Source organism: Apis florea, unplaced genomic scaffold, assembly GCF_048593485.1.
Source record: "Apis florea isolate Af1SG1 unplaced genomic scaffold, ASM4859348v1 contig_2350_pilon, whole genome shotgun sequence".
In the NCBI taxonomy this organism is placed as follows: domain Eukaryota; kingdom Metazoa; phylum Arthropoda; class Insecta; order Hymenoptera; family Apidae; genus Apis; species Apis florea.
The window spans coordinates 6,904,415-6,930,770 of record NW_028256565.1 but is presented as its reverse complement, the minus strand read 5'-3'; the positions used below and the strand labels follow the sequence as shown (position 1 = coordinate 6,930,770).

General features: G+C 35.0%; 1 protein-coding gene across 17 annotated transcripts in view; it reads right to left on the bottom strand.

Annotated features, from left to right (window-relative positions):
- The window catches only part of mtd (TLD domain-containing protein mustard), a 185,403-nt gene that overhangs the window by 62,763 nt on the left and 96,284 nt on the right, over window positions 1-26,356 (bottom strand). For 11 of the 17 annotated variants that reach the window (XM_086904919.1, XM_086904920.1, XM_086904915.1 and 8 more), the window contains exons 2-3: window positions 2,865-2,933; window positions 1,542-1,651 (exon numbers count right to left, since the gene is read on the bottom strand). In XM_086904919.1, the coding sequence (XP_086761045.1) occupies window positions 1,542-1,651; window positions 2,865-2,933 (179 nt within the window). The remainder of the gene's footprint in view (window positions 1-1,541; window positions 1,652-2,864; window positions 2,934-26,356) is intronic. The other 6 variants (XM_086904923.1, XM_086904926.1, XM_086904917.1 and 3 more) reach the window with 1 other exon arrangement.

The following is a 26,356-nucleotide window of genomic DNA, read 5'->3' as shown; positions in this document are numbered from 1 at the left end:
TCAACAGATAAAACTGAAGCCAAAGGATGTACAATATAATATAAAAAAATATAAGAGATGTCCAACTCCTTTTTTCGTTCAAACATTATCGATATTTACGAACTAAAATTTTTCACACATAAATGGAAAAAATTGGTACAAAATGCGAAACTTGCACAGAATAATACAATTCTCATAGATAAAAATTCACTGAGACATTTCGTCGTCGATCGAAGAGTCGATCAGCATGTCGTTGTAAAAATCTGCGGATAAATCTCACGAGAAGAATGTCAATTAAAGGCTTGGTGGCGCGCGCGCGAAACGATCGATCAAACGTGGCATTTGTGCCACTTTAAGAAAGTAAGTCAATGTAATTCGCAATGAGTAAGGTTGCATACGGGACGCTTTAGCGCCCAAGATCGAAGAAGACCTTCGTCTTCTCTCGATCACGATGGCCGCCTTCGTTCCGATTAGTCTTTCCTCCACCGATCCGATCGATCGAAACTTCCGTGTGGCCTACCCAGCCACCATGAATCTCGAGCACAAACGCTCGTGTTTTATCAGGCCACTGGATCACTTTCGACTTTCACTCCATTCTTCTTTTCTTTTTTACACTGAAAATCTTTCTTCTTTTTCTTTTTTCTTTCTCTCCTCCTCCTCTTTTTTTTTAGCCTCCATGAGATCCAAACGATCGTTGAGATCGTTATTTTTCATCGAGACGATTATTTGCGCCGTATTTTTATCCATAAGTACGTGGATATCTTAATCGTAACGTGGTTGCACGAAATCGTTGAATTAAATTTTATCGTCGTTTAATATCAATAATAATAATAATAACAATAATGAAGAGTAATGTCAATGTTTCTTTTCTTCGCACGTGTATGTGTTCTCAGGATAGCTTTCGTTCATCTCAGCATCTTGATTGATATTAATATTTTCTTCATTTAATTGGTAAAAGAGGTTTCTTGAAGAACAACAACAATTTCGAGTACAAATGATTTCCAATATTCGATACATTTTTTAATTATTTAATGAATTTAAACGATTATAAGTTAATAGATGGCACATTTTCGACAGAGTTTAGTACAACAGGAGTAATCGCATAATGCCACTAATTTATATTGTATATTTGAGTTGTTGGTTAAAAAGTAGGAAATATATTTATGAAGAGTGTACATGGGATTTCAGGTGTGCGCGCACTCGATGAATTAGAATTTAGATTAAGAAAGTTTACTCGAAGATTAATCGTTGGAGATAATTCAAGCGATTACGCGGCATATAAACGAAATGAAAATACCGCAGGGAGTTTTCGTTTTCGAGATAACCGAGTGTAAATCTTGCCTATTTTCCCCACATTTTCCTTCTTTTTAATCTCTCGATTTTCATATCATTTCTTTGTCTTTCATCCTTCAATTTGGTTTAATTGATTTTAAACTCGACACTGTTGACATTCGATATTTGTTTGTTCAATATTTAAATTCTTTTTCTTCTTTTTTAATATTCTATACGCATGTTATTTATTCGTATTTTAAATTAGAATTCTAGCGAAAGGAGTTACTCACCCTTTGCGAATTCGTCGACCGACTCGAATCGTCCTTGATCGACTTTGTTCTTCGACGAATCCCAATCGAAAGGCGCCGCGAATCCATGATCCACGCTACGACTCTTGCTCCTACGAAAGGATAAATTAAAATTTAGAACGATAAATTTGCGCTTCCTTTGCTCGAAAATAGTTGTAACTATATCCAATTCTTCCCTAATTTTCTTATTATTTCGAAATTAATCCTTCGTTTTATAATTAATCTGGACCCATGATTACTTTTTTTTGTATTATTCAAAATTCTCGAAAGATAAAATATTTATTCGAGTCTCTACTTCATTGCGCAATCGAACTCCTCCATCTCAAATTTTCAAAGAAATCGAAAAAAATTGAAATCTCTTTGGAAGAATTATAAAAATAATTAGAGATGAAATTCTCCACAAATGATAATTTTACTTTACTTTTTCTTTTCAACCCGACGCAATTATGATTCGACTTTTTCTTTTTTTTTAAATTATTCCATTGCAGTACGAAACACGCTTTGCAAGATTTATAAGCGTCTCTCTCTTTCCAAGTAAAATCTCAATTATTCGTTACACACTCTCCCCTTCTCCACCTTCTCTTTTTCTTTGTTTTATTTGCAAAAGCGGAGCCAGTGAAGCGGGGCACAATGCAATTTCACGATGCAACGAACCATGCGTCGTATAAACGGATCCTACAAGATGGATGAATCCACGAGACGAACGGCCGGCGAAGATAGCAAGCAACAATGGAGCTTTCGTGTGAATGGAATTGCCGGTCACGAGGAGGTTAAAAAAAAAAAAAAAGGACAAATTTCACGAATGGAGGAGCACGGGGCGCGAACGGGTTATCCGATGTTGCAACAAGTAAAATCTGTTAAACCTGTGCCACTACTTGAACTTGCGTCTCTTGTTCGTGGACCTTTAATGAACGAAATTTCGTTTCATTCTGGAGAAAAGAGAATTTAACCACGATTTCTTCTTTTTTAAATTGCAACAACAATTAGAGATATACGATACAGATACGGTAAGTTCAAACATTTGTTTCGATCAATTTAAAAAAATAATTGTAAACTCTTCGAGGAGAGAAGATTTCGAAGAGATTTTTGCTTGATCGTAGTTGAACGAGCGGTCGAGAATTTTTTTTAACTTTAAGCTAGAACGATAAAAGGAACGAAAATGCTCGTCCACGGCGAATTAAAAAAAGAAAAAAATGTAAAAACTTGAAGATATATGTACGCGATTTGCTTGCGGCAATTCGTCGCACAGCCATTTCGAAATTGGAGAGAATTTGGTTTTGTAGAATTTTATAATTTGGTACGTACCTGAAATATGGTACAGTGAGATTCTCAGTGGATCTCGAGTGGGTGATATCCTGGGACATTCGCCTGGACCTAGGATGCAACAAACAATCCAAAAACAACAGCGGTGAGTTTACATGCAAACTGCGTGCCAAAAAATGCTTAAAATAAAAATTAAATTATAATTGGACGAAAAAAAAAAAACGTTTTGGACGACAGCGGATGAATCGGTTTAAAATAATAAAAGAATAGCAGGGGTGATAAAAAGCGATTAGCGATTATATGAGAAGATTATCATTTTGTACAAACAGGTTGTGTAAAAAAAAAAAAAAAAAAAGAGAAAGAAAGAAAGAAAGAAAAAAAAAAAGGATAATCAAACGATTACATTCCGATGCACTCGTGCAGTTGATTTTTATTACTTACTTTCCTGCAATTCCTAGAACGATCTTTCTAACATTTGAAACGTAATACTTTTGACTACTTGAAAAGTTCAGTTACATTCCTAATTTTCACGATTTTATCATGATCATTAGCATAGCTAATAAATCATAAGTTTAAGCGTCGTGTGCGTATAGTTATGTTTATGCAGTCAGTAGTTATTTTAAGACACGATTTTCTTGTATAATATATTTACTACTTGTATTTTCCTTTTACTATTTTCATACGAATTTTTATTTTTTCATCTTTCCTTTTCCCCTTCCTTTTTTTATATCATCGTTAATTAATTTTATACGACGACTTACAATTATTTTTACCTACGAAACATGTCAAATATATATCCGTCTTTGATGAGGACAAGCGCTTAATAATGCGGTAAAAATGAAAGTTAAGATAAAGATTTCTTTATTGGATAAGTTAATAAGTTAATAAATCTATATAATAAATAGAAATTCTTCTATTTATTATTTATTTCTCTAAAATCGAGCTTAAAATATACACATAATTTTGTATAAAAATCTCATAGAAAAAGATGGTACTTGTAAAAATTCCCATTTCGATAGATTTGAGAAAAGAAAAGAAAAAAAAAATGGAGAAGAGAAAATGTTGAAAACGTTTCAATTAAGGGGAGAAGAATAATCGATGGTGGTGAAATGGCGGAGCACAGGTATATCTCGAGCGATGACTGGTGCCGGATTGATTCGAAACGGCGTATTTGTGCCATTGCACAGCTTCCTCTCCACGACGACTAACTCTCTGCGATGCTTTGATTCGATTACTGTCCCCTATCCTGACGAGTTCGCTCGTTACATCGGATTTGCATTCGAGTCGCTTACTTCTATTTTCGAACTCTGCCCGCGTATTCCTGTCGTCGTTCACGGGAACGGCTTTGGTTTATCGTAACGGTTCCTGTATTAATTTATTTTTTGGCGATTGGTAGTCCAGCTTGTTTCTTAGCTAATTCGAATTGATTGAGCTGTAAAAGTAGGTTTTCGTATTTTTTTCGTATTTTTTATTCGAATCTGATGTAAAGAAAGAAGAAGTCAGGAATGAGAAAAAGAACATGGCTATTTGTTCTTTTGATCGGAGAAATTGTTGTAAAAATACGTTTTAGTTTTAATTTTATTTTCTATCGTGGATTGAATTGATTTGATGAATATTATCGAGTTATTGGATTTTTAATTGGATTTTGCATTTTTGATTAATATTCATTTTTCTATATCCCGTTATGATTTAACATTTACACTTTTTGTAAAATGAATAAATATGAAAATTAATTTTAAACAATAGTCGAATAAATGGCAGAGCAAGGGCTGAAAAAACATGCGTGCAAATAAAAAATGAAAGCTCGTAGCCAGATTTTGAAAAATATATTCGATCATCTGTGAATAACGCAGAGAAGGATGGAAAAAGTAGCAGCAGCGTAGCTGTCAATTAAATCGTGTAAATCATTGTTTTCGAACAACTATCGGCTCGAAGAACACAATGTAAAAAACAACGAAGCTCGGCGCGCCTGTGACGGACCTTTTTGTTCAGAGGCAACGATGGAAAAAAAAATTTATAATGAAAAAACGAGACGATCGAGCGGCATCGAGCTATATTTATGGAAGCAGAGTGTCATGTTTGGCAGGATGACAACATTGACAGATGGAATAATCGTCTAGCACTAGAGACGACACGACGAAAGAAAATAAATAAACAGATCTAAAATTTTGTTTGGTTCAGAGTGTAACATGGACTGCGCATAACTCCTTCTCTCACGCTGCCAAAACTTACAAAACAAATGTTGTCTTTGACAGTTGTTGAACTGGATGACAAAGAGGAAGAAGCGACATTTTTAATTTGTTTCAGTTATTAGGAAAACGGGAAATGCGTAGGATCTGATATTGCGTAGCGCTAATATCTCATATTTCTATAAATACGTTAGCAAGTTACGTTAGGAAGATATAAATAATGAATTTGGATCGTCGACAATCGATAGGTCGTCCAAGGAAAATACGCGACAACTTTACTTCTTGGTAAGATACGAGGTAACATCAAGTATTCGTAAAGATGAGACCACGTTTCGACGAGTTTACCATCGTCGATGTTGATTTTTTAAGGAATTTAGAGCCTAGGGAACCCTAGAACCCAAATTCTGGTAACTTTTATATCCGTAAAGACTTTACACAGTTGCAGAGCTTCTATATACGATCTCTATAGATTTTAACTTGAAAATCCTATAAATTTTAACAAAAATCCTTAGATTTATCACATTATTACATTTTAAAATTCCAAGATGATTAATACATCGTGTTTTATCAAACTTATTAATAACTTGTATTTCACAGCTTTTATCTTATCGTGTTTCGCAAACTTGATTTTCCATTAGCATTCTACACGTTCTATGTTTCTTATTATCGAGCCAACGTCTCTCCACCTCTTCCATCCTCTTAAAAAAAAAAAAATCTATAAAACAAGTCTTTTCCTCTATTGTCGAATCACATTCGTCCTCGACAACAAATTCCAAAACATTTGACCAACGATACTAGAAAAACGAATAACATCAATAATACAGAACAGGAATTACAAAACACTCCAACTATCCAAAGATTCTCCCAGACATCTTGACCCATATATATATATATCTCTATCAATTAATCGTCCCTCGTTAAAACGAAATTAAATCAGCTTGTTAACTCGCAACCGTGAAAATCACAAGGATCCCGCTCGTCGAACTGGAAAACCGTGGCCGTAGCTTATTATATACGTCCTCTCGTGGATTTGGTCGATCCATGCCGGTGATAACCAGCTCCACCACCGTGACGTTCGACTCGTTGTTGAGAACTCGTTTCTCCACTCGGTGCACACTACGTACAAGGCAAAAATACGGAATACGCGGACTCGATTTCCATCGGGAGGGAGAAAGGCGGCCGATTCGAGGCAGCCTCGAGAAGGCAGCAGTGAAATAAAAGTGGGCTTCTTTCGAAATTTTCCGAACGATCTCGCGACGATCAAAAAGGATCGACGATCGGAACAATCGGAGTGAATGGCGATCGTCAGCGCGTTTCTTTCATGAATGCATCGTAATTAGTTCGTAAAACGAAGTGGTTGTAAACTTGGCTGTTTACGATCAAAACTTGGCGCAGCAATTTAACGTTATTGGATTATATTATAGAGAAACCGGTGTGTTTGTGTTCAGGAAGGATGGATGGATGGATGGAAAAGATAGGACAGGATGTGATCGCGTGAAATTTATTATTTCCATTTGAAAAATTATCGTCGTAATATCGTTCGTTACGGTTGTAAGAGAGGTTGGAAATATTGAATACGTATCAGTTATATTCAGCTATAGAATTGATAATAGAGTTGGAATTTAATGTATCAATGATGTGATGAAAATGTCAGCAGATATGAAAGTTTCGAAAGGTTGAAAGTTTCGAAAGGTGAGAAGACAGGTCATGGTTACGATTTATCACGCGTTTGAAGGACGCGTCAAAATAAGATTGATCGAGATAGGCAGAGATAGGCGATCATCGGATGCGTTTGAAACAAAAATTCGAAAATCAACAAACGTTGCGTCAAAAGTTTGCTCTCCAAATTTTTTTCCACGATTCGAACGAATATATCTTCTCCTCGTAATAACGGAGAAATCAATCGAGTTTCTTCTTTAAAAAAAAAAAAAAAAAAAAAAGAAAAATGGTATGATTCTTCACAGAAGATTTCGTTTTAATCGAACGCCATGTGTTAAAAAGGAGATAAAAGGAAAGGTTGATTTACACCCACGATCTGCTCACGTTCCCGGTTACAGTTCGATGAAATATTATTCAGTTCTCGTTCTCGGGGGATAATATTTTAAGGGGAAACGTGACTGGACAGTCACTGTGAATCAGACTCTCGAGATCGTTGGTGGCCGAATTAAATATTCCCCGTTTGCTGGCAAAAAGATTCGATGTATTTTCTCGTTTCCGGTTACGATTCGATCGAATAATATTACGTGCATGAATACTTTATAATCAACCGCATCGAGAGTTTAACGAGAGTTTTCGATTGAACGATGATTAAAAAAATGCGTTTCATCCTTTCACCGTTATTTTTCATCATCTTCTTTAATTTCATTTTCAGTTTTATTTTTTTTAATTATTCATCGTGATTCGATCGTGAAAGAAGAAGACACAATGGTAGCAAAAAAAAAAAAAAAAAGAAAAGATGAGCTTTTGTTATTATATCGCAATATAGATTTTCAATGTACGTTATTCCAATATTATGGAAAATTAATTATCGACGAGGGAGGGAGATTTTGATGAAATTTTAATTGGTCGAATTTCAAATATCTGTAAAATAATTAATCTGATTGTACATATTGATAAATGAATATATTATTGTATATATGCGAATTAATAAATCATTAATATTTGAACGGATTTAAATATCTTTATATCTTTTTATAAGTTAATCGACCTTCCTACGTATTGATTTTCTGTCGTAAAAAATTCCTTGAATTTAATTTCGTAAATTTAAAATGGTCAATATTACGACTTCACGCGTGTTTTCGACCAATTACCCTTCACCTTTTCCGACGAACTTTTCAAGGTGGAGCAGTATCTAATCAGGAAGGAAATTTCCATGGTCGGTTTCCATGCGTTATTTTTCTTTCAAAGTCATCAGAGAGACAAAGAGTTTCTTCAGTTATTTTCCTTCTTTGTAAATCATAACAAATTTTCCGTAAAAAATCTTTTTTTTCCTTTTATATTCGCTCAAGATTCAATCTCCGCGTAATATTATTTTTTCCACCATTTTCCATCAAAGTATTCGAAATATGCATATCGACAAGTTCATCAATATTAATTTTTCCGATACATAAGTGTACACGTGGTAATACATTTATCATCCATCACGATTATTTTTTTTTCTTTTTTTCCAGACATATAACAGTTTTCAATTAACATATCTACTTCCTATAAAAATAATTAATCCTCTCATACATACGTATGTATCTTCATTCAAAATCTACCGTTACCAGACGCTAACTTTTAATTACACGCTCCACGACACAAAAGGAACTTTCCTCCAGGAAGTCACGACACGAAGCTCGCCAGTTTCCGGATACAAAGGCCCCTCCCCGTTTAAATCAGCCAACACCATTCGAGAAGCCCGGCCAGATCCTCCGCAAACTTTCTATTCGACGTCGTAAAAAGAGGAAGCGGCGTGTACGCGTCGTTTAAATCGGCATTTTTCACCGACCGTTTTCTCCGGGTTTTCAACATTTTTATCGCAAGCGTGGACGGTATTTCATCGGTGGTAATGTCGGTCGGTCGTTGCTCATCCCGCGTATGCACGATCGATCGGTAAAACAGAGTCTTTTATTATTCCAGTCACGTGTTATTACGTATATCATCTAGCACCTAACCTCTCCGATGAAGAATATCTTTGTACGTTGTGATCAACGGTGTTTGCGATCCCCCATTACGCGAGATACGTTTGAAAAGTTTTTGAAAATAGGAAATTTTCTCGTAAATTTTGTCTTATTTCGTTTATTTTAACTTTTATGCCGTAATATAGTGTTTGATCGCGAGTTGAACTAACCGCTGCTTTCGCACGTTTGGCGCGAATTTCGATTTTAACAGTCCTCGTATCGAAGGAATGAAACGTAGACTATCGATTATCGATTATTGTTACCGATATCTTATTAATGGTTTTTGATAATAATATCGTTAAGATTCGTTACTGGATAGAAATGAATAGAACTGCGACTATCGATTATCGATATCTAGTTTTTCGTGTATCGTTAAGATATTCAAACTATATTGTAGTGTGCTTCATTCGCTTCTGATTATTATGATATTAATAAGTTTGAATGAATCGAATGAATTCAATGAAATAACGTTAACGATATTTCTAATAATAGCTTTAATTAAAAAATAAAAATAGAATTTCAATTATTTTTATCCATTATCGACATTTTAATTATTATATCGACAATAAGTTAATATTAAGTTTAACTTAACTTAAATTTTAAAAATATTTTAAAATTAATATGAGAAAGGAAATGAGAGGATGCAGTTGCATTATCATTATAAATGATAATCGTAATTATAATTGCAATTATAATAAGAATATAATTATTATCAATAATTTTTTCGATTTGATTGCCAACAGGAAACGAATTTAATGAATTAATCTTTAATCTCAGAATTAATTTTTATTATCATCATTTCCTGTAAATCTTCTTCTTCTTTCTAACTTTTCAGATAAATATTACATCTTCAACTTTAATAATAATTTCATAATCTGCATAATAAAGTAATTAAAATACGCATACTGAACATTCAGAATTGTGTGAAATACCTTACGATTTTATACTACCTACGATTAAAACACGTAATCAATTCCAAAATTAACCTTTTAAGAAATTTTATACAATTATTATCAATAATCATCAATATCATCCAATATAATAATAACACATAATAATCTAAGCCAACTTTAATTTTACTTCTTTTAATTTCGATTTCATCTTAAATATCATGTCAGAGCGTTCACGTCGCAAAGGATTAAAATTCTTCATCTCTATATACGTTATAAATTATTACAGACGACACGCGTTCAATTTATCTCCTCTATCCAATGGTCTCAAGTGCCACGAATTTCGTTTCAAATAATCGAATCGTTAATCTTCCACGTTTCAAAAACTGAATCGCCTTCGAAGACGTCCTCTCTTGTGTTGATCAGCCTATTTACAGAAAATAATCTATTTACAGAAAGTAACTCGATCGAGGAAAATTCGAGTGGAAACGAGATTTAACCGATGTTAAGTTTAACCAGTTTCGCTTTGATGATGAATTAGGCGTGGTTTTCGAAAACGCGGATTCTGTTCCTCGTCGAATCGAAACTTCATCGTTCGAAACCGAGAATTCGAGCATCGTACACGAATCTCGATACCGAAATGTGAAATGGAAATTATGAGATAGGTAAAATCGGGAGAAGTTTGCGGCGAGATCAAATGGGATGGAAACACGAAACACTGAAATGTCATAGTTCAAATCATACGTAAGGGGACGAGACGTGGATATTGAAATTAGTCGTTCGATTTATTCGTGGAAAGTGAAAAATATTTAGAATGTCAGAGGATGTACATGGGATATCAGAAGAGAGAAGTTCGTGAAATGAACTGAAAATGTTGTTGAAACGTTCGAATATCATAGTTCAAATCGTTGTGCGATACAAAATATCGTAATTATTCGATGCGTGAAAAATTGAATGGAAAGAAATTTTTTTAAATTCTTTTAAAAAAGGGACAATTGTTGTTTCTTGTTAAAGATTAAAAAATTCTATATTCATGTTGCTATTCATTTAGAATTCAAACATAGGTGGACGTTTTATGACGGAAATTATATCCACGTATCGAAAAAGAAAAAAAAAAAAAAAAGAAAACGATTAAATTCCAAGGATAAATTCGAAGATTCTTATCATTGAAATTGTACTCTATTCATAAAATTCTCGAGAGGAATGACACGAATTCCAACTTGTGATCAAAACCTTTGTATCCAATCCTTGCAAAATTCCACAAGGAATGACTCGAATTCCAAAAATACGTATATACGAATATCTCCTACGGGATCAAATTCCTACGTTTAATTTTCATTGAACAGATTCAACAAAATTTCTATTCAAATTTTTTTTTTACGGATAATAAGAAAATACCGCTCATAAAAACTTTCTAGACCTGTTCCAAAAATATAATCCCAACAATTTCCCACGATTCAAAGTTGTCTCGAAATTCTCTACGTGCAAAAATTCACGAAACGAAGAATCAGATTCAAAAGAGCGTGTATAATGAATAAAAATTCGCGAGGAATTTCAAAGGAAAATCGATAAAATCGCTCTTGCATAAATCATCAAATCCAAGAAGAGCGATCTCCTACGATTCTAAGGGGAAAAAAAAAAAAAAGTAAAAGAAAATATGGAAAAATCTCAGCATTCGTGATATTCTTGCCACGAGAAAAGAGAGACGGATGCCGATCGAAAGATCCTATTCCGATCTCGTATTCGCGGCGCATTTCACGCTCGAAAACGAGACTTCCGGCTCGAAAAGTGGCCTCGAACCGGGACACTCACCTTCTCCGATCCTCAAAGCGAAGTGACTCTAGGAAGGGACCTTGATCGCTCGATAAAAATCACTTGTCCTCGACAAGGGAATAGGATAATTAACCGGGAAGCCGACGATCAAATGGAATATAACGACTGTGAAGAAAACCGTGATGAAATTATTACACAACGTGGAGAAATGAGTCTCATCCAACTCTGTTCATCCGTACTTTTTCTCAAATTTAATACATTCGTGGAACAGCTTTGTTGATTCTGAGAAGAGACAAGAATAAATGGAGTATAATAAATCACACGAAGTAGAAAGATATCGAAGACTTTATATTGTGGTTTTAACATATATACGTATAAGAAATCGAAGAAATTTCTTCAATCTGGTTTTATTATTATTATTTTTTTTTTTTTCCTTGCAATGCTAACACGTGTATCAACATTACAAACACAATTTTTAATACAGTGAATACAATTAATACAATTTATCTGATATCTGAAATTAAGGTAATCGTCCACTTCGTGTCGCGGTTTCTATCACTTTTACTCGAGCAGAATATTACAAGTTCAAAATCATAAATCATAAATCCCACGGATTGGAGGGAATTGAATTAAAATTACGATCCAAGTATGATCAAACTCGTGTATTTCGAATATTAATACACAACGTCGACTTTTTCCGCGCAACGGAGACGCTCATTTACGATTCCCATCGTACAAACGTGTGCGCGACTTGAACTTGGTTGTACAAGCGTTGAGCGTATTTGTCACGTGTGTAATTTATTCAAATCGAACTAGTTTATATGTCGAATGCGCGTCTCCTCGCGAAAGGGTGAATAAACTTTTCGTATCTCGAGTGTGAACGAACTTGGAGGAGGCAGCGTGGGTGTTGGTAATGGGCATTTCAACGAGAGATAGCGCGGACGAGGGCCTCTTAATGGCTGTGGGACGAGAGGAGGAGGAGGAGGAGGAGGAGGAAGAAAGGATCGTTGCCTGTGGTTTGCCCGAGGATGTTAAGATAATGATACACCGGGGTTATTATGTTCTTATTAGGGTGATTAGAGCGGTTCTCTGCTCAAGTTCCGAAGAAATAACTGTCCCCTTCGTTCTTGCCTCGCATGGATTAATCATTTCGAATCTTTTTCGAAATAACAGAATCCCTCGAGATTCCTAGATTTTTATATTCTCAATAAAAATGCACCAACCTTTATTAAAAATCTCAATTTCTCCTCTAAAATTAAGAAGGAAGGATTACAAGCTTCCAAGCTTCTTGATTAAACCTACCACGCGCGGCCAAATCACCGTTTTTGAAATTTCCTTTAGAATTTCTTGTATACAAAGTTACCTTTATAGCAGAAAATTCGGTGTAGATGTAACCGATCGCAAATTATTGTAGCACCAGAAAAATATTTTGTTTAATATGCGGTCATGGTGGGAATAGGTGGGAATACATGAAATGTCGTGTAGGTTTAATAAGAAAACTTTTGACGAAACAACTTTCTCCAAATAAAGTGAAAAACAAATCAGCCATTAAAGAGCTCGAGCTCGATTGGTCGAACGACGCGCCACTCTTTTACGAGCGAAGTACGTAACAACAATAATAATAATAATAATAATAATTCGATTAATGGTGAAACGTGTCTGGAAGGCCGCTCGATTGGGCGAGCTCGTTAAGTGAGGCACAGGGTCGGGAGGAAGCGAAAGGACGTTCGCCGGAAACGAGCCGCCTAATAAGCCGATCGATCCGCGGATTGTTTATCCGTGGATGGTGTTACAGATCGATAAAAGGCAGTGGCGCATCGATTGTATAACGGGCAACATTGAGATTCCAGAGCCGGCTTTGCGCCGTGCGACGAATACCAGAACGAGTTACTATGCCCCGCTCGAATCGGGATCGTCCTTCGATATCCCACTGACATTGGATCTTTGGAGGAAATTTGGAACGAGAAGGGAAAACGATATCGACGTGGAGAGAATTCTTTTCCGTCAATTTTCTTATTTTCGAGTATCGTGAACGTGACATATACTTTTTAAACTTTTCCGCCAACGCAATGAAATTCACATTTTTTCCGCTTTCGATCAATTGATTAATAAAAAGTGGAAGCGAATTCTTTTGTTATACGCAAGGATATTTATTGGACAAAGGTTAATGGATGAATCATTGAATTATTGCGATTGTTGGAGGATGATTGCACAAGTAAAGCTGCGAAACGGAGTTTACACTAATCCTTTTGGTAGGGCGACTACGGTGGCCGCCCAATAAATCTATCTTTGTATATAAATAAACGTCAGCTATATAGTGGACCACATACGAGGCAACGGTGTTCAAATGTTTGAACAGCCTCTCTAATATGAAGTTTAAATAAGTAAGCATGATGTACTGCTACTATTGGTATTTATTTCAAATATATATATATATAAATTTGCAGGTTAAATTAAATTTCTCTTTTCTACGATAAAAAGTAATAAATAGTAGGGAAGAATAATATTTCTATTTTAAGAAGATGTAATATATGCGTGTGCCTACGCAATGGCAAACCAAACTCGCGTCCAACTCTCGGTAAAATAGTGGAGTACGTGAAATTCATAACAACATCCGAAACACATTTTTCAAAATTGCCACTAACGAATCTAGCGTGTAATTTGCATTCAAATTAATTTATTGACCGATAAATTTCCGAGAAAATTCGCGAGAAAGAACGTTCGTTCGGTTTCGTTTCTCTCTGGAAAACGAGAGATGCGCACAGATTCGTTTTAATTTCAATTCGTTAAAAATTTCCACCAGATTAATTAACACGCACGTTCCACTTTTCTTCGACGCGTTCAATTTTTCTATTTTCGAAGAAAGAAAGAAAAAATCGTCGAAAAGGTTCTCTAGATTTTATTTCTCTCTCTCTCTCTCTCTTTTTCCTTTTCCAACACGAGGGTGAAACAAAGGCGGTATTGACAACGGGAAGAAAAGTGGACAAAAATTGAAAAGACGACGACAAGGGAATGAAGGTGCATTATCTGATAAACAATGGGCTAATTATCGAGTAACTGGCTGCTTCGATCCAATTACTGTCATTATCATTCTTGTGCGTGGCAACACACACTCTCGCCGCGTATTCTTCGACGAATATTTCAAGTTGTTCGACGTAAATTGCTTGGCACAGCTCTTCCAAGCATCTTTGAGCCGTGCTTTGATACCGTCGTTTCAAAACAAAATAGTACGTTCTATTTCTCGCCATCGAACAATGTGCAACGGTGGATGAAAGTCTATTTTGACGAACGAGAAAATTATCGTTTGCGATCTTTAATTTTTTTAAGCAAGTGTCCGATGATAAAAAACGTTTGAATTATTCTCGTAATTCGATCGATACAGATATATCCTTCGGGAAGAAGTGATTTTTTTTTTTTTTTTATTTCTGTAGCTCCATTTTTCCAAATAAAAAAGTAGGTATTAAAAAAAAAAAAGAACCATCGATCACACGATCGATAATTATTTTTAATAAAAGAATTAAATTTGGTAAAAATTTAACAAAAATATTTCCTTTAATTTTTCCGAATGAGAAGGTAAAAGAAATCTGAAGAACAGAACTTTTTATATAGAGGAATATAAAGAGTTCACGAAAGGATCAATTTTCAGACCGATTTTTTTCCCCATTTTTCGCTCCCCTCTTCGATCGTCTCGGTGCACGTTCGCTAAACGTTGCCAATGCATCGATGGTGGACTGAAACGAGCATTCTTGGCAGGTCTTCTATGGGAATCGACAATTAAGTCTCTTAAGCTGGATCTATCTTGAAATCGAGCTGAGCAAGCTTGATCGCGTCGACAGAAATTATTTTAAAAGAACAAAAAAGAAGAAAGAAGAAAGAGTTTTCAAATTTATCGATTCAGAATTGAATGTAATTGAATTAATCAATTTTGAATTTTGAATTTTAAAAATCTGGATTGAAACATACTTTGATTTTTCAAATCTAAAAATTAGTTTATCGTAGGATGGAAAAAAAAAAAAGATCTAGTTGGTTAATTTCTATAGGGATTGTTGATCGGTATGAACGGGTTTATTATATTCAGCAGTGTCATTGTGTGACTTGATTAAATAATATGATAAAAATGCGAACGTATTATGTGCAGTCATCAATATGGCGAATACACGAATCCACGTGCAGATGGAGCGTGCTTGTATTAAAATGTACGAGAAAAAATAGAACGCGGCTAAAATTTGCAGACATAATGTAAAATATACTTAAAATGTATCTAATGTATACTTATGATGCACTTAAAAATTATATACGGAGCACATAAAAAGAATAAAGATACTTCATCAAAGATATTTCACGGTAAATTTGAAGAGGATTCAAAATGAGAAACGAAATTTATAATAAAGTGTACTACACGTTATAAAATCCGCTTAAAATACATAATTCATAATGCACTATAAAATGCTCAAAATTTATCTAAAAACTTATTCAAATTCTAAGACGCAAAGTGGAAGATCTTCTCGAAACGCCTTCTTCCATTAACAACCTTCTTTGGAAATGCGATTCGATGATTTCCATCTTGAAAGAAATATAATCACGAGAGAATGAACAGATGATTTCAAAACAATCATACGCATTTTCAGATTATTTTCAAAGTTCGATTGCTAAATCGGCTAATTACGAGTGTGCCTCTTCGCTAAAACGTCATCCTTGACATCGATTTCGCGCCGTTTTATATTCCGATGTGGTCCGCGGGATCAGATCGACGGCGCAAAAACGGTGCACGTTCGTTCGAACACTCGCGAGAATCTGTTTCTTGCGAAATTCGTTCTTTCTCTCTCGATCGATTCGGCCCGCCAAGACACTTTCAAACAGCGTGTTTCGGTTCACGCAGAGTCCGAGCGGACACGACACGCGATAAAAAAGAGCAGGGTAGGAGTGGAGAGACGGGGAGCAGTGCGAGTTGAGGCGAGTAATCAAGAATGATCGGATGATCGATCACGGGCTCGAGAAATTTACCGCAAAACCTTTGTAACGCGAGGCGCGTAACAAGATCTATTGAATGCTCGACAATGGATGGAAGGTGAGTTACTTTTACTCGAGACACTTTTTATCAATAATATATTAGGTCGTAATTTTGAAAGGATAATAGAAAGGAAGACGCGATATCTATTTATCTTTTCTTTTTGATCTATTGATTATTGTTCCTTTTGAAAATTGGTTTCGTTTAAACAATTTTATAATAATAATATGATGTTCGGTCTCAGAAGAACGAAACCTAACCTCAAACTTTGACGTACTATCGAAACTTATCGTTCGATGATTTTTTTTTTTTTTTTATATGTGATATTATCATAGTACGAGAACCAAAGTTATCATTCATCATGATTTTTCATTTCAAAGTTTTCTTTCTTGTTTTTTTTTTTTTTTTTTTTTTTAATGATACCAGACATAATACGAGACGCAGCGTAAATGTATTCTTCGAGGCGAAGAGTCAGCAAAATTGTTATTGCGTTTGACAGGTATTTAATGGTTTAGCAGTGTCGCAACACACAACAGGCATTTACAACGACCAGTTCACTTGGTTTTCCTTTGAACGACGAAAAGTCGTACGCGACTTCCCTTTCCACGGGCACGCCTTCTCTTTTACGACTCGACACGTACGCAGCCCGAAAGAAGATTAACCGCGATGAATAATGCAACTGTTTTACATATTTTCTCGGCTTTAAACACCGCCACCTGGATTATACGCGATACAGAGTATCTTTTATACCTATTCTCTTTGTCTTACGTACTTTGTAATATCGATCTTCTTGAGATCGATTTAGAAATAGTGTTGGAATAGAGTTGTGCGACTCTGGCTTTGAATACCGTTTACTTCGTGAAAACGTGTAATTTGTTTATTTCAGAAATGCTTCTTTGAAAGAAAGAAGATTAAATTTATCTCGAAAGATAATCATGTTAGATTATTCAAACTGTAACTCATAGATACTCGCTTCACGTAAAATATATAATTTTAGTTTTTATGAGTCTCGTCGCATCTGCACAATTTTTTCATCTATTTCGTTTCCTGAATATTTAATACGTTTCCTCTTTATTAATTTAATGAGAAAATTGATCTGTGAATTTTTGAATAAGGTCGAATGTTTGCGGAGACGCGACAAGATCAGCTGTTCAGAGAAGATGCGGGGATCATAGTGGTCCCTAGTCTGGCCTAGAGGAATATCTAGGGATTTTATGAGGAAATCCTTTTGCATATGAAGGTTGTTTGAGATAGGGTATCCAGACTTTGTATGGATTTAATATTGGAACGTTGGAGGTGTTGTAATATGTAACGATGAAAGGATTATCTTTCGCTTTTCTTCTTGCTTGAATTTGAAATTTTTCTTTAGGGAAATATTGTAATATTCCTTTCGTAATAAGATCGCACTTGTCGATAATAACATGGAAATAATTCCAATGAAGGGGAAAATTTAAGATTTATATTTTCCAAGATAGAGAAGAATTGAAGATTTTTTTGAATTTTGACACGGAAATTTGAAGACGAAAAATTAAAAAATTTTAAACAAAAGATGCTTACGATATCCCGAACGTTCGTTGATATTTAATTAAGCAGATTACAAATTGATCGCAATTAATTCATTTTTCTTTACGCGTATCAATATTTCCATACAACGGAGAATTGTCTAATTGCACTAATCGAACAATTTTATCTCTCCCTCGTAAAGAGTTTTAACTGGTGGAATGACTCTAATAGCTGTCTATCAATTATACGCGAGATTACCATCGATATGCTCGAATTAAGACAGTCGACAATATTCATTATCGATAGATTAAATCTTTCGTGTCCAGACATTCGTTAATCGTCCAATTCCAAAGGAATTAAACGAAATTCTAAATTGATAAATCCTCAAAATCGGTAAAAATGAATTGCAATTTTAATTTCCCTCGTGCACAATATCTCGTTAAAAATAATTAATAAATTCGACATAATGTTAATCCTCCTCCTTTAAATAAACACTAAGGAAATTAAAAATGATATCCACTTTCTAATTTATCTACAATCTCTGCTATCCAAATAATAATAATAATTTAATCTTAAAGAGGTTCAAATTTCCATATTTCTCTTATTTACAGACAATTCCAATATTTCTTCTCTTCGTATTAATACGACTCTAATAAGAATTTTCCAAATTTCCCCAATAATAATAATAATAATAATAATAATAATCTCGACAAACACGAGACGAGGCGTTCAAACTAATTTTAACAAAATACTCGATACGAGTTTTCTTCTCTTCTCCAGGGAGGGGGACGGTTATCTCTCGTCGTTTTCGTTTAACGAACGGAAGACGCCGTTTCCGCTCCAAGTCGCGGCTGAATATTAAACAGACCGTACCGGCTCGTTCCACCGAGTTGCCTCATCGATTCTCTCCTCTGCCAACACAGAGTCTCCACACAGGGTCGTCCGTCCACAACTCTGTCACAGTTGCACAGACGGCGGGGCTGAAAGAATGCCAAAGAAACACGACGTTTAACCCACCGCTCTACGAGGCTAGATCTTCGAATCAATTCGAAATGGGCCAATCTGATGCGTGCCTCATGGTGAATATGTCCATTGTGTGTGTGTGTGTGTGTGTGTGGAAATTTGATAAATCAGAAGAGGGATTTTAAACCGTAAGATTTTCTTACGAATATTCATCTCGACGGATTTGGCCCTCGAACGAGAATTCTTTGGAAAGAGAGCTGGCTAGACTGAGATGATTCTAATAGTGCTGTTTTATATCGTTGAAATTGTGCGTATCGAAAGGATGATTAAAAAGACACAATTGCCAGTTTTAAAAAGTGCGAAAATACTTGACACTCAATCGAGTTTTCCTGCTTGCGAAAGTCTTTGTATTTGCATTTACGGCAATTTTATATTTCGTAAAGGAACGATAAACAATTTTAAAGTTTAATAGGTTATTAATCAATCGCGCGTGTTAGCTTATGTGAACGTGTTTGAGAGCGCTTATACCGAACCTTTCCCCTTTCGTTTGTTAACCGATTTTCGCGTTCTCAAGGATAGCTCTGTACGTGTAGTCATTCAATTGCAAATTTTCTCGAACAAAAGTTGCATTAAAAATTCGAATTGGATTAAAATTTTCGTGGAAACACTTCTCAAATTCGATTACTTGTATTACTCGTTCATCACCGTAATAAAATTCTTCCAATTTACTCAGACTAGAAATTATCCAAACACCGAAAGCTCAAACTTCTAATCTAATTATAATCGAAAAAAACCTATTAAATCATAATTACAGTTAATTCCATATTTATAATTCGATTGCAGAATAGGAGCAGTTGCAATATCGAAACTCGTGAAATCAACGAGGATCCAGTGGCAGAGAAAAAAAGAGAGGAAAAAACCCACAGTGGAAATGGAAAACGAAAAAGCCGACTGTCCCCGAGGCCCACGCTCGAGTCCTGTTCTTTGTTCGACCGTGCCAGCCTCTCCTTCCACGCCTCTCACTCACGCGTGCACACGTGTACGCCTCGATCCATTCTTCTCTCATCCGGTTCGACCGGCATTCCTCCACAGCTAGAGAGAGCTTTTATCTTTCCCTCTCGCGCGCTGAGAAAAAGGCGGGGGGAGAGAGAGAGAGAGAGAGAAGTTGGCCAAGTCTTATCGAAATAATGCTAATAAAATCGAGGAGGGGGGGAAAAAAAATAACGAGGATCTCGAGTGGGTCGAGATCCGCGCGCGAATCAGAGCGTGACACGCGCCGATTCCTAACCGAGCTCGCGCTTTTCGCGCCTTCCCCTCGCGCCAATTTCTCGTTTCTTTAAGTGTATATTAAGGATGCTTAAGTTTTTCACCAATCACCGAAACTGGAACGGTTTTTCACAAGACTAACGCTCGTCCAACGATCTCGATCGTGCGTTATATTTGGAGGTTCTTCGTCTTGAAACGAATAGATGTAAATAAAATTTTTATTCCAAAACTTTTTCTCTACTACTAGATCATAATTACAGTTAATTCCATATTTGTAAAGGTAAGATTATGATTTGTAAAGATAAGAGAAAAAAGGAAACGAAAAAGTCGACCATCCCCTCGATCGTGAAATATTATCCAAATTATGGGTAATAATTTTTATCGGCTATTAAAAGTTCAGCGAGCGGGACAAAATTTAATGGCTGTAATTACGTATCCTCGTCTCGTTCGCGAGAACGGTTTATAAGCAAGAGCGATGGGTTTTTGGCGTAGCAGTGGCGTGAATTAGCGGTGGGGAATCTTCAGCCGCGACTTTCGTCCCGTTCGACGCCTCGAATGTTAATCTCTCTCGGCAAATTGTAATTGCGCTCGAGAGCAAAGGGAGAAACATTTGGTATTCCCCGTGTCGCTTTGTTTCTCTATACGGTTAGGAATGTCTTATTGGTGGGTCGTCGTGGAATTTTAGGATTTGCGCTAATGCGGACATCGTGGGAAACTCGTTGGGCAAACCGTTGTTTTCTGGGATCGATTAATCCTTGATTGATTGATAAGGTAAATTTTGATAATAAGTTGGCTGATATATATATATATAGAAGAGAGAGAGAAGAACTTATCTTTGCACTCCAGATATGACAATTTTTCTTTTCTCTTCGATTTCTATTCCTTCACTTCATTTTTTCAAGTGAATCGAGATCCTCTTTAATTGCGTTCGATCGATATTCGAGAAATTGAGAATCTATCGTTCGAATTTTAATGTTTCTCAGATATTTTCAGATAGAAAGATTTCTATTTTTGAACTTATTGGTGGCATTCTGGTGGCGACAATACAGCCAAAAGTATTAAAAATCGTATGAAAAATCGTATCTATTAACATATACACATATGCAAAGTTAATCAGGAATGATGTTCAATTCATAATTATTTCCAATATACGTGTAATTATTTATATATGTATTTTGCATAACGTTTTATTCCAATAATGAAATTCAAAAAATAGAAAATAAATTCCTAAGATAATTGGAAATTAATAATAGCTGTTCAGAATAAATCTATTAAATATAAAATGTTCTTAAACGGTAGAAAAATAAACAATTGAAATGGAAGTGGATATTTAATGTTACGTGGTTGTTTCATAATTGGAAAAACTATGTAGAAATTATGAAAACAGGAGGAATGGGATGTTTTCTTTTTTTTTTCTTTTTTCTTTTTCTATTTTCGCTATTTTAAAACAGGTAGAAATTAGCAACGAGCCAAAAAGGAAGCATTACTTTATTACGGTTCTTTCTTTTCTTTCAAAACGTTTCGTAGAATGGTAATTTCGCGCCAGAACATAAATTATGAAGACAGAATCTATTAATCAGAATATTTTACCACTCACCATTCTACCATTTCTAAACTGTGCAAGTTTAGCTCGAAATACTTATTCGTGAGAATGAAGAATTGCCTGTTGCAACAGATTGTAAAATAACCAATAGAACGTAGACAGAAAGAGTGAGTGAGAGAGAGAGAGAGAGATTTTTGAACTGTGTCAGATCAATAATTACATTAATTTGCAACAGTTTACGATCGTTTTCGACGTTCGTTCAACGGGATCTTTGACTTAATTTTACGATTCAGATCGTCAGAATTTTATCTTTACGACACTTGATTATCGAGTATGCATGTGTCTCTTATCTTAATTTCTTCCTTTCATTCAAACGAATAATTTAATATTCTTTGTTTAAAATTTTTTTACATAAAAATGTAGAATTAAAAAATTTCTACCGTAACAATAGAAGTAGTTTATATCGTTACTTCATAATTTTGTTTCGATTAAAATATGCTATTTTTTTAAATATTTCTGTTCTTTATTTTTCTCCGAAGCATTAAATCATATAATACGTTTGTTAAGTATTTGTTAAGCGCAGTTATCCATTCTACGTGGCTGGATCTACTCGACTCGTGATCTATTCCATTCCCATTTCGAATATATCTTTTACAGCTTTTAAAACCCATCAAATCTCGCCGAGCAATAAATTTCAATTTTCGAAGCAACCTATTGATTTAAACCTACCTAAATATCAGAATGATCAGAGATGATATGGTAGAAGAAATGGTAGAATAAAAAGAATTCTCAGAAAAACTTAAAAAAAAAAAGAAACTTCAAAAGAATTTCAAAGAAATTCTCAAATAAATTTTCGAGAAGAACTTTGAGAGAAAGGAATTTAAGAGAATTCTAAATCGAAATCCCAACGAAAGAGAAAAAATATTTCGGAAATGTTCCAAACTTTAAATTGGAGGAAAAAAAAAAAAAAAGGATTCCAGAGGAGAAAGCCTGAAATTTTCCTCGATCTGGAGTGCTTGGACACTCCATTATACACGATCGAATGGACGGCCAATCTGAAACTTACACACGAGCGGCATATCCGAACAGAGTTAAAGCGAGCGGAGCACGCGATCCGCGTGCGTAACAGAAGCGTGCGTACTTTCTCGTGGCCGCGAGAGACGAGTGAACGTCACTTTCTCGTGTGATGTTGCGGAGATGATGCCCTTCGCGATTCCACTTTCTCAGGGCTCCTTGTATTTTTCGCTTCGAATTCGGATCCGTGCACCTGCGCGTCTCCTCCTTTCCTCTTCGGAGGAAACGTCTCTCTCTCTCTCTCGTGTATACGCGCAGCCTCGAGGATAAAACCAAGTTCGCGCATGAATATTTATGGGAACGTTTTGTGGGAACTGTCGTTCATAAAGTACTCCATTTGACCGTGTCTCGTGCAGATATGCGTCGAGTTTCATACGGGTTCGCGAAGGAATTTTTACGATACGTACGATGGATATTATTTAGCTTTTGCTACGTGGTGGTCTTCGAAAGGAATTCTTACGATAGAGATGCGATGCTCCAGTGAGTTTTTTTTTTTTTTTTTCTTTTTTTATGGTAAAGATAGATCTCGTAGTTGTAGAAATTGATTGGAGGATTGTGATGAATGTGATAGAGAGTTTGGGAAAGAATTTTTTCTGATACTTAAGGTCTGAGGATTATTAATATTGGCAAAGAGATGTTCGAAGATTAGAGATATAGTTTATATATATATATATATATATGGTGTGTGTGTATAAGCAGCGTCAAGAGATTAATGACGAAGCAAGGATCGGTTATCATTCATCACTTTTTAATTTGTTACTTTCTTTACAAAGAGTCAATAGAAAATTTAATGAAACGTAATGAATTAATCATAATCCTTGGGTTAATTCAGCGTTTTTGACGGAAGAATCTTTTACATCTGTGATATTCAACACTTTCATGGAAAATCACGAAGGGAAAGTAAAAATCTAAGATAACACGAGACTGTCTAATCCAGAACTCGACGATTCGTCCCTGCATCCTTTCGATGAGCCACCGTCGAAAGAAGTCAAAGTTTCGTGCCGCGGCAACAACAATAAACTCTTTGTTTCGCTCCTCCTGAGGAGGATGTTCGATTTTTATTACGATGCATAACGCGAAACAGGAGAGGTGCTGTTTGTTATTCAACGAGTGTTCGCGTCGCAGCTGGACGAGATGCAAGGAACTGCGCTTTTTTTTCCTTCTCTTTCCCTCCCTCCTTTCCTCTCTTTTTCCTTCTCCCCTCCCCTCGTTCTTCGTTAAACTTTTGACGTCACTCGCACGTGCATTTTCGGTTTAACGACGCTTAATCAACCCTCGCCACCGCGGCCATTACGATTTTTCAATTAATCCTTTCTCGCTTGGAAATTTATGGATGGCGCGAGGATTTATCGTCGGAGGAGATCGCCTAAGCAATTTTACGCAATGATTATACTTTTATCGTGACGTTTTTATCGATCGTTAAACACGGTTTTATACGGTCATTAACTGAAGTGTAATCTCGAATAAGGGTTCGATATTATGGCTCGAGTGAATAGTTGGATTTTTGCAGTTTTGCCAAGAAGATGCACGCGAAGAGGAAGAGGAAGAGGGAAAGGAAGAATTAAATATTTGTTGAGAATAAAACACGATTTTTCAATTCATTGGATCTCCGCTGCTTTTGAGTTGATTGTTTCTTCCGTTTCAACTTTTATTCGTTGTTCTTCCTATATTTTTCACAATAATTGGTTTTCACGATTTGAAGAAGAAATTCGTGAATTTTCTTTGATCATCCTAATGAGCATGTAACATTATGCGATTTTTAAATGATATTCGAAATATTTCAAAGAAATGTAATGAAATTCGTTGATTTATCGGACACGTTGCTACAATAATTTATCCACATTTGTCATAATTTGTGTAACTTTGTTTCATTTTTATGATGAACGAAATTACAATAATTATCCGTTATACGTATATTAAATTGATATTTTCATTTTCCAAAGTAGTTGAAATAAATAGAATAAATAAATAGACCTTGATGCTATAAACGGTACAATGGCAATTATCGATGAAAAAAATGTAATAAATTAAGGTGACATCCGTTTCGCCTTTGCCAATAAAATGTTCACGAATTACGCAATCACTAAACAGAGGGGCAAGCCACTCGAAATTGGTTTCGTGGAACATCTGTTCTGTGGGACAACTGTTCTTCTTCGTATGCACACCTTTTGTATGCATAAACATACACGGCAAATGTAGAACAACTTATTTGCGTTTCATCTCTGTTAACTCGATCTGTTCCACCGTTATTTTTATCGTTTGCATACGTTCCTTTATATCGTTCTTATTTCCCTCTCCAATTTCGTCCAAGATCGATTCTTAACGACGATATTTCTATATATAAATGTGCACGTGGTTGATCGAACCTTTTGGGATTGAATTGAATGCGACGATTTAACGTTTAGTTATTGTTAAAAGTTTTAAAAGAATTTGGAAAAATTTCAGAAGAAAGAAATAATTTCGAGGATTTTCGAACGAATTCCAAAATATTTTTAAAATAATTTCGAGAGATTTTCGAAGAAACGCTAAGAGAATTTCAGAGAGATTTCAATGATCTTTAATGAATTCTGAAAAAGTTTAAATTTCAAAGCAACTTCAAGGGAATTTTAAAGAAATCCTTAAAAATTCCTCGAGAGTTTAAAGACAACTTTAATATTTTGAACAATTGGAAACGAAAGCATAAGAAGTCACGATGAATCATACCAATGTTATCAAAATAATTAACTGTTTGTTTCACTTAAATATATAAAAAAAAAAAAAAAAGCAAGTCTATAGATCAAGTTTTCACGTGTTTCATGCTGTATCAAACTCATGCACAACAAGATCTTGGCTGGTTTATCCTTATTGGAAGATTGTAAAACGGAAAATTGGATTTGAGCAGATATTATCGTAACAAATTCGTGCCTGAGCCCACGTTTCAGAATTTTATGTTAACTCTGCGTATTTGCTAAAAATATGTTTTTATGTCAATCCGTTTACGATTCAACGAAAAATTTTCGAAACGGGAAAAGCAACGAAGAAATGCATCGAGCGTTAATTATACATGATCCTGTATTTTATTATATTACAACGGTTTTATTAATGCGAACAGATACTGCACTATTGCGATTAGCATAATAATTAGTGATATGAAAATATATACAAGTCGTGTTTAAAGGCAGTGACATTAGAAGCTTGTTTTTCTTTAAGTTTGAAAATAATAAACTCGAGACGAATTGTTTTAAACAAAGTTTATCCTTTTTAATTTATAAATAATGAATTTAGAATACAATCGTATTCGATAAATTATTCTTGAGAAATTATAAGAAATTAACATTTCTTTCTCTCGCTTCATTTTTCAGAAAATGAATGAAAAATGTTTGATCCATATTTTTCTAGAAAAATGAAAAAACATTTTTGATATCCTTGAAGAAATGTATAATTTATGATCCATATTTTCCTAACAGATAAATCATTTTTGATATCCTTTAGATTTATGATTTATTCATGATATAATTCGTATTCCAATCTTCCAGAAAATTTATTGTTTATTGTTTATTTCTCCATTACGTAACAAAGCATTCTATTACTTGAAGTAGAATTTGTAATTGAGATACGGAATTATAATTAAAAAATTGTGTACTTATAATGAAAATTATCGCTGTTAATTACATTTAATTATTA